Below are 9,699 nucleotides of genomic sequence, written 5' to 3'. Positions count from 1 at the left end.
TGACTCTAGGTATCTATTGCATCCCCCTGCGTATCTCTCCCGTAGAGATCGTGAGGACAAGATTAGATTACTCACAGCACTCACGGAGGTACTGAAGCAATCATTCTTCCATGCGTGAAGGCAATGAGAGGAAACCCCAATTAGTGGTACAATGGGACGTAACCTCTGCCATGCATTTCACAGTGGTTTGCTGAGTAGGTGTGGATGTGCAAGTAGATCAGATTTCATTTAGGAATTTAACTCCCAGAGTTCAGTTTTCTTTTTTTTTTTTTTTTTTTTCCTATCGCGTTTGTCTCAAGTGAAGACGTTGATGACTTCGACTTTTGGTCCAAAATCAGGACCGCAGTGAAATTTTGGATTGTCAACAGCTGAATGCCTCCTCTGCTGTGTCTGTGCCCAAGTAGGAGGACAATAGGAAACGACCTTGCTGCCGTGATAAGCTGGTGATAACGCCTGCGAGGTGCGCCGAGCAGCCAGCCAGGCGCAGCTTCACCGCGCAGACGTCGTCCAGCCGCCAGCCATGTTGTCGCTGCTGCTGTGTCTTCTGGTGGCGACTCCGTGGACGCCGGCGTCTGGCGTCGCGACGGCGGAGGAGCGGCCGGTGGTGCGCGTGGAGCAGGGCGCGCTGCGCGGCGTCTCCCTGCGCTCGGCGTCCGGCCGGCCCTTCTACGGCTTCCGCGGGGTGCCCTACGCGCGGCCCCCCGTCGGCAAGAGGCGCTTCAAGGTACTCGCCTCGCCACTCGGCTTCACGAGCGCTCTAGTTTGCCAATATTTACAAACACACTGGCAAAGATGCTCCTGCTGTTTTGGAATTTAGGTTTCGAAAAATGGGTTGCAAATGGTGTGTAGTACAAATTCATCTACGAAAACTCCCTAAAAGATATTTTTGAGTGTTCCGGAGAATTAGAAGACGCGTAAAACGTGGATGCAATGTACCGGCAAATTGCCACCGCGTCAACGCACAAGTTCACTAACTTAATTAAAATTGTGTTACACTGTGAAGTTAACATCCATTGTTACAACGAAGGATAGCGTCATTCAACGAAATTAAATACCTAATGTCGTTTTACCTAACTACACATCAAATATATGAGAGCTCAGCCGTTAGAGCGGTAAACCGTCGAATTTTATAAGGCGACTCCATGGATCGCTAGTTCAAATCTAACACGAAAGAACGTTTTAATTTATTTGTAAAACGACTCGACTGTCCTCTCATACGAAAACCAAATCACAATCACAAAACTTCATCACACGACCAGAAACAGAATATTATTGTTTTTTCTTTGCTGTTTACATGCGCTTACATTTCCAATCGCTGTTCCACTCGTCACGTTAAAGAAGATATTTTCTCGTTAATGTGACCACACAGTTTTTACTATATTAGAAACTATGTGTTTTATCTTCGTACTGTTTAACTAGAATCCTTATCGTTTGCACTTTTGCAGTTTCATCATCTTACATAAAGATGAACGAAGTCTGCACTAACGTTTATTTACACTAACAAACATCACAGCCCTTCTTACGTATGTGTCACCTGAATATTGTACACGTTTTATATCTCTCCGTATAACCTAATCGTCCTACACCTCGTTGTACTGTGGACGTATGGTTACATCTTCACTTCTAGCAATGCTTTCCAAAAAAAGTGTTTATCCGCAAAGTAGATGCATTTATCCTCTGTTGTCCGTTTCTCTGATTAAGTCTAACGAGAAGTTATTTATAACACATTCCACAATCCAAACAACTGCTGCAATCAGTTCTTGTTAACGCTATTCTCATTTTCGTTCAAAACTTTAAAAAATATATTATCCTTCTAGGAATCGAACACATCATCTCCTACATCGAAGGAACTGTCCGTTGCGCTACGAAACGCCTGACAGATGGAGTGTGTCTGCTGCATATCTTCTAGACAGGATATCAGCACAAGTTTTACCAAGAACAATTTGTGCTTTGCGCTGTAGCTCATGACAGATAGTCGACAATCTAGTTATAAAACACGGGCATAGTTGCAAAAGTTCTACGCTTCCTTAGTTTTGAGCGAGTTTTTACGATGTTGCAGGAAGTAGAGAAAAAATGTCCGTCGTTGCACATATCGCCGCTCTAAATGGGTGGCGCATAAACGCATCAGTTTTCGCAAGGCTTTCGCTGTCAGCTTCACAAAATTCCATTCTATTGTTACTTAAAAGCTATAACTACGTTTTCCATCACTAAAAGTGTGTAAAAACCTCGTAACCTCTGCTAACGCTACTATAACCAAGCACACCTTCTTCGTCTTACGCATCAGCTAATAATAGATTGTTTACGGTCACGTGATCAGATCTCGGTATTTAATTATTTTTAAGCTTTAATTACATAAAAGTAACAGATATTTTGAGAGAATATTAACCGTAAATGCTATATAATTGTTATATTCAATCAGAATAACAACAGTCCGAACCAAATATTTTAACATAGGAAAATATACTTTTATCCTTTTTTGAGTAATGATGGGTGCCGATTTTTAGCATCGACATTTTACCTCTTTTATTGTGTGGACGTCCAGTCTCTGTAATTTAATAATGGTCGGCCAAAACGGGTCTTACGTTGTTCCCGTGTGGCCTGGTTTTGGCAACCTGTCGTACTTTTTCGTCCCACCCTGCTGAGTCTTCTATCCACTTGAAATCCTTTCTCTTATCGGGTTGATAAAGAAATTAGTTAAATAACTGGTTGATAAATAAATCAGCTGAATTACTTTCGCGTTAATAAAGACTCGTATATTTTCACTTTAAAAGCGGAGGTTTTCTAACATATCATTAATATGGCTGACTCGCACAACGTACTGCAGCAATGACTCACATAGACAGCAAAAACTAATTAAAAATGTTGATTGTAGCTTAATCTTCGGCTTTCATTTATGACTTCAAACATATTCTGTTTCCTTAGCTCTTGTGACTACGTACAATTTACCGTAACCTGGTACAAAATATCGGTAATAAAGTTTATCATAAAAAAGATAGAAAAGGCATTTCTTTCTTCTGTCAGTTTCCCATAGACTATTCACCCAGAGCTGGAACAAAACAGAAACAGTTTCACGTTACGGACCACCGGCTGTCCCAGTGAAAGCAAGGGTATCGAAAATCCTTCGTACATTCTGTGCTGGTGGTCGCTGGGATAACGTCACAGCGGATCGTGCGTCTCTAGTGACAAACCCTGTACTGTGTTGTGAACTTGGGTTACAATGTAATGAAGGGAAGCGTAAAAAGCTGACAGTCGGCATAGGAGAATCAAACACAAGCGATTTTAATAAGAACACCAGGAACAATAATGTTAAAGGTCGATAAAACTAAACTCATTCCGCTGCACTTGAAATATTTTCATTCAATTTTATAACAGAACGCACTTCTTTTTGTTCTATGATCCACTCTTCTGCAGTCACTGTATTGACGGGTTGTTCTAAACCGTGGACTTTGATTCTGGCTCAAACTAACTCGAGGTCGTTTAATCTGCAGTGTTACGGAGGAATTCAAAGAGCAGTTTCCCCTACGTTCTTAGCCATTTCACCTACTGCGCGTTCATTGTGCACTACTCTGTTTTCTAACTATTTCTAGTAGTTCTTTCTTTCCACCTTTAAAATTGGTATTTTTCGATTTTAGCCATTTTGATACATCTTATTAGAATTCGCATTAGGATCTTTTTCTTTTTGACGAAAATGGTACAGCTCGATTTCAACAACATTTAACTGCGTTTTGCTGAAGCGGAGAGAGGACATCTTGAAACCACTTCTCGAATGTATCGACGCAAATCTCCTCGTGATAAGTTCCACTCATTTTGGATTCGAAAATCCACAGATTTCGACGAAACCGGTTTACTCCCATTGCATGTGGTAATCAAGCATTTTCCTTTACCCGTTGCACCATTATTTCCTGTCGATAAAGCGGAGAGAAACGCTTGTTTGGAGAATTTTATGACGTTATCTACCCAGACTTCACGTCAGGTATGTCCTGCATTCAACCATGTTTCATCCAAATAGTATATGGACCTCCCTTCATCTCTCAACAATTTAATGGTTCATAGATAACACTGCCTCATTCAAATGATGTCATAACTATCTGTTAGCATGCTATCGCGTCCAAGCCGAATATATTTAAAATTCATTTCTTTTAATAATTTATAAAATGTTGTTATCCAAAAATTGCCGAAATCTGGATCTTCGTTCACGGCAGCAAGCACTTCGTCAGTTGTTGGCAACTAGTTACGAAAACTATGTGTACTTTCCTTCCTATCGCATTTCTATCGAAGTCGTCAATTCTTCCTGATGTCTTCTGTTGCGATTTTCCTTTGTTGGGAGACTTCAAAGAGTGTGTGGCTCTGTGATCACAGGATACACTGAATAACGACAAACACCTGTACATGCAGCTGTTTTCAAAACAATATCGGTCATTGAGTGCTGTGGACACAACAGCTCCGTTTTATACACATTAATCCTAGATCACAAAGCCTATTCCCATAATACATAAACACAAATCCTCGAAATTTTTACGTTTTATTATTTCCATAAAAACACACCACAATAAATTGAAGATATAACGAAAATTGTATACTGTAATTCAAAACAGAAACTTCCCTTTAAGTATTTTCTTGCAGTTTTACAGTTTTTATTACTTCATTTACAGCATTTTGTGCACAGATTCCCCCCATGTTCTTTGCAGTAAGCACGACGACGTTCTCTGCAACATGTGCCTGTCTTACTTTTTCTTTAGAAGGGCAGATGAGACAAAGAGTTCTCTTGCCAGTCGAAGGTTATTCTTGCCGTTGTGATGGTGAAACTTTAGTTATGACATTTTATATGGCTATTCGATGGTGTGTTTGCAGACTGGGAGTTTCTAGCCTCTTCGCCATCTAGGGTTTAGCGAGTTCTTCACCTAGGCGTATAAGGAAGCCTTTTCTTGGCAATCTGTTGACCCTCTGCTGCTAATTATTGTGGGTATGGATAACCGAAGCATTCACATACCCAATATTTATGATGCCATAAAACACGCATAGAGGCCATCTTCTGGTTTTCCGACTACATGAATAGCTGCTGCACATCTGGTCTAGCTCGTCTATTCCAAATTTGCTGGCATTGTAGTCGTCTATTATGTGTGGTTTCTGACTAAAGTCACTGTAATGGGCTGATCGTGAGCAGCTGACGGCAGCACAACCATTTATTTGGTTTTGCTTTGTATGAAACCAGGGTTTTTTCTTTATCAAAGCAAAACATAGAATACTTACATTTCTGTTTTTCGTGGAAAGTAGCTCAGACGGTATTTCAGGTTTGTTGGAGCGAATAGTGGCTACCAGAGTGAGTTTTTCCTTGAAAAAGTCATATGAGAGTTTCACTGAGGGGAAACCAGTTCTTTACCGTAATGCTTCTATTTGAGAAGAGTGTTGGTCATTTCCCTTACATAAAATTCCCCGAGAGACATTCCATTTGTCTCTGTGTATTTCCCTAAGTAAGGAGACGCGTCGACCATGTACTTTGTTTTTGTATCACAGGCCATTACTATTTTGATCCCATATTTGTTTGGTTTATTTGGGATATACATGCGGAAAGGACATCGCCCACGGAAAACCCATCAGTTTCTCATCTACGTTAACAAATAGGCCTGGCTTGTAACAGGTTCTTATGAACAAATTGTTTCAAAATTTCACGTCCTGGTGCGAAATAATCGTTTCCTCTTCTAGCTTGACGAGTTTCTTTGATATCAAATCTCAAGCATGAGATTAGAAATTCGAACCTTCCGGCCCTCATTGTGGCTTTGCACAGAGAACCACATAAATTTGTATTGAACATTTCTCTAACAGCTAATTTTTCAAAGCTACTGTTATTATGAAGATTCCAAGAAGGGCTTTTATCTCTGCTATGTAGGTTTGCTTTGTGTGTGTGTGTTTTTGTTTTGTATCTTTATTTCCTCCCATCTATTTCTTCATTGCTATGTGCCACTATAGCGTTTACCATCTCAGCCGTGAAAAGCGACGAAAATGTCTTCTGAGGAGTGTTCGATGCCTTAGCCTGTTCAATGGGCATCTGAACGGAAAGGATAATGTTTTTGCTTGGCGTGCGACGACTTGAACGACTGGCAGGTATTGCGGACCAGCGGTAATTGTCCTTGCCTTTTAAAACCTTTCTGTAATTGTCCTTGCCTTTTAAAACCTTTCTTGGTGGCAACACAACATTTGTATTCCTTGATCGTTAGGAAAGTCTATCGTCTTCATCAGACATGGGTTCATTAGCATTTTCAGATTCAATTTGCTACTGTTTCCGTCCGGTTTGTCCAGCCCAAGATTGTCTCTGGGTCTGCTTCGACTCATGTCAGTATTTGGCTCTCGGATTTCTTCACGACCTGAATCAGTCATTCATCAATCTCTACATTATCGATTTCTTCGGTGGAACCAGAATCACTGTCAGATCCGTTTTCATTTGCTTCTTCTTCAAGCATTTTCATAAGCTTCTCTTCGAAATTTGGGCCGTCTTCATGCAGATTACTCATCTAAACTAATATTAAATAAAAATTCAAATTCTTGCCGCCACACATTGTGCACCTCATATAGGGTGTTCAAAAAGAATATGCGTATTTCGAACGCATATATTTATTAAACTTTAAGACATACGAATATGAAACTTTACAAACCTCTCAAGTTCAGATTACAGATGCGACACGAACAATATCACAAAAAAAATAGTTCAAATGGCTCTAAGCACTATGGAACTTAACATCTGAGGTCATCACTCCCCTAGACTTAGAACTACTGAAACCTAACTAACCTAAGGACATCACACACATCCATGCCCGAGACAGGATTCGAACCTGCGACCGTAGCAGCAGCGCGGTTCCGGACTGAAGCGCCGAGAACCACTCGGCCACAGCGGCCGGCTAACAATATCATATCGATACTCAAATTCCTCCCATACTCGGGCAAGCATGTCCTTCGTCACTGATGTTATGGCAGTACGGATCCGGTTCTTCAACTCTTCCAGGATCTGTGGGGTACATAAACGTTGTCTTTAACGAAACCCCACAGGAAGAAGTCAGAGGGTGTCAAATCAGGTGACCGTGGAGTCCAGCTGAGACATGCTAAATCGCCAGCTCCTTGACGACCAATCCAACGGTTCGGTAGAGTTTCATTCAATTATTCACGCATTCGGCGACTCCAGGGAAGGGGTGCCCCGTCTTGTTGAAAAATAAAGTTGTCTCCGCGCAGCCTCGGAAACAACCAGTTTAGTAACATAGCGAGATACTGCTGACCGTTAACCGTGTTTCCATCAAAGAAGAATGGGCCGTAAAGAGATGATCAGGGTATCTCACAAAACACATCGACTTCGGGCAAATCTCGTACACGTTCAATGGCTGCATGTGGGTTCTGTAGGCCCCAAATCCGGACATTGTGTTTGTTTACCTGACCACTAACATGGAAAGTCGCTTCATCACTGAACTCGATGCGTTGTGCGAAATTGTTATCACTGTCAACAACATCAAGAATCTCGTTACAAAATGCCGCTCGATTGTGTTTGATTGTTGTTGTACGCAGTTGTAACTCCCGATTGGCATGACGAGTTGATTTTGAAGGACTACGTTGGAAAGCAGTTTGAATTCGTGCAACATTTTCTTCAAGAATACGAGGGCGGCCAGGACTCTTTCCTTTACATTCACATCCTGTATCTAGAAACTATAGATACCATCTGCGAATGTTCCACCCATTCGGAGGATTAGTTTGGTACCTCAACCTGAAACATCTTTGCATTGTAATCATGATATAGCTCTTCACAAACTCGAGAACACAAAATGATTTCTGCTGCGAAGTAGCCATTTTAAACATGTGACATTTACCAAGCAAAACAGAAGACTAATGACATCTAGCGGCTATTAATATAAACTAGACTATGTATTCGTTTCTCCAATAGCCGAGCCGAGGCGCAGTGATCGATAGTTTGGACAAAATAATATTTTGCAATACATATATCCATTTCGAAACACACCGTACTACGACATATACTCATTCAATCAATATTTTTGTTTGAAATAGTTCCTGCTTTTGCACTTATCTTGGGTAATTCTGGATACGTAGACACAAATCCTCGTAACATTTGTGACACAGCACTCAACACCGCTGAATCAAACAAATAAATTCCGACAATGTATACTCACGAAAGTTAAGCAGCTACGATGAAGAATAGCAGTGTGGTGCGAAAAACGTTAACAGACTAAGCAATGTTATCAATAGGGCATCGTCAAAATGACGAAGCTTTGTGATCTAGAGTTAAGAAACATGCGTTTCTCTGCATGACTTTATGATTTCTTCTTTTATCGTTTCTTGGGTGGACTCAGAAGTGACATGTCGACTTCGCTCGCTGAATCCACGTAGAGTGACATAACGTGTTTACTTGTACGTGGTACTAATGGAAAAATGGGTGGACACGGAAACAATGAATGATGAATACGATTACAAACTCTGATTCTCACACTAATAACCAAATATTTGTCTGTCAAACATGATGAACTTTACACTCAGATTTTGAGATAACGCAATGACGACTTATATTCGCAACGAAAGGCTGCCGCACTGAGATAGCGCTCCCTGTATTGTTCACCCCTCGACGGCAGCGCCGTCGTCACGTGGTTTTACAAGCCCTCTCTCGTTTAAGGTACATTACATACGCCCCCCACTGGCTATTGGCATCGATCATTTCAGTTCCTTCGATAACAGTATGCAGTAGAGGTGTTATAATATCATACACATGAAACGCACATTTTATGTTGATGTCAGATCATATTACGAAAATCTTACCGTATTATATAAAAAACATGTTTTCCGTGTCAAACAAGATTATTTCTACAATCTCCCTTTGATGTTTTACCTGAATTGTGTCATGGTCTGGGAATTTATTCCTTTATTGCTGGAACAGAGGATGAGGACTGGTTGTTACAGTTTATTTTTGCACTGAACGCGGATCAGTCCTTTTTGAGAATTAAAACGTAAATCTTAAGAGTATTATTTTACAAATTACATTTACACATTTCATAATTACATAAAGTTGTCTCGTGTTTACTACCATATTTACAAGTTTGGTAATTACATGCGATTGTTGCCCTCTCAGTGCGGCAGCCTTTCGTTGCGAATATAAGTCGTCATTGCGCCTGTTTCTTAAGTAGGTATTATTATATGTTATTTGTAGTCCATCTTCCTTTTATCAGTGTCTTTATCGCCTTATTCGTCCGCAACGGCGGCACGTGGTTTTGTTGGCGGCGGAGACATATTGTTCGACTTTCTTTTCAGTTAAGTCATATTGTTCGGTCCAGCCAGCAAAACCGCAGTGTTCTCAGCGCATTGGCTATCAGGAGCAAGTTTGCAGTACTAGTCCGTCTGGCTGTAGGCCCATAGTTGTCTTGTGTCCAATAATCATTTCTTCCAATGAATTCGAAGGGTCATCTTTGGCCGAAAGACCCGAAGAAGACTCCGCAAATGATACATACAGCCTAAGCCTTCATAAAGTAGGTTTGGCACATAATATCAAGTAGTTTCATGAAGTAACAGTTCGCCCTCTCCAAACTGACGGAATCTCTCTACCGCCCACTCACACTTCGTCATACTCATTTTGTGGATCGTATTACTGAAGTGTGTGCTGCCTAATTTAAATCATTTTACACATTTTAAGTACGATGACTGTAAATTCACAATTTT

At 40.8% G+C, this 9,699-nt stretch overlaps 1 protein-coding gene across 1 annotated transcript in view; it reads left to right on the top strand.

The window, feature by feature from the left end:
- The first annotated feature begins 520 nt into the window (after window positions 1–520).
- Window positions 521–9,699, top strand: part of LOC126448043 (venom carboxylesterase-6-like) — a 199,496-nt gene continuing 190,317 nt past the window's right edge. The window contains exon 1 of the mRNA XM_050090994.1: window positions 521–724. Within this exon, the coding sequence (XP_049946951.1) occupies window positions 521–724 (204 nt within the window). The remainder of the gene's footprint in view (window positions 725–9,699) is intronic.

Source organism: Schistocerca serialis, chromosome 1 (assembly GCF_023864345.2).
Source record: "Schistocerca serialis cubense isolate TAMUIC-IGC-003099 chromosome 1, iqSchSeri2.2, whole genome shotgun sequence".
NCBI lineage: Eukaryota > Metazoa > Arthropoda > Insecta > Orthoptera > Acrididae > Schistocerca > Schistocerca serialis.
The sequence above is the reverse complement of the archived record's forward strand: the minus strand, read 5'-3'. Positions and strand labels throughout refer to the sequence as shown.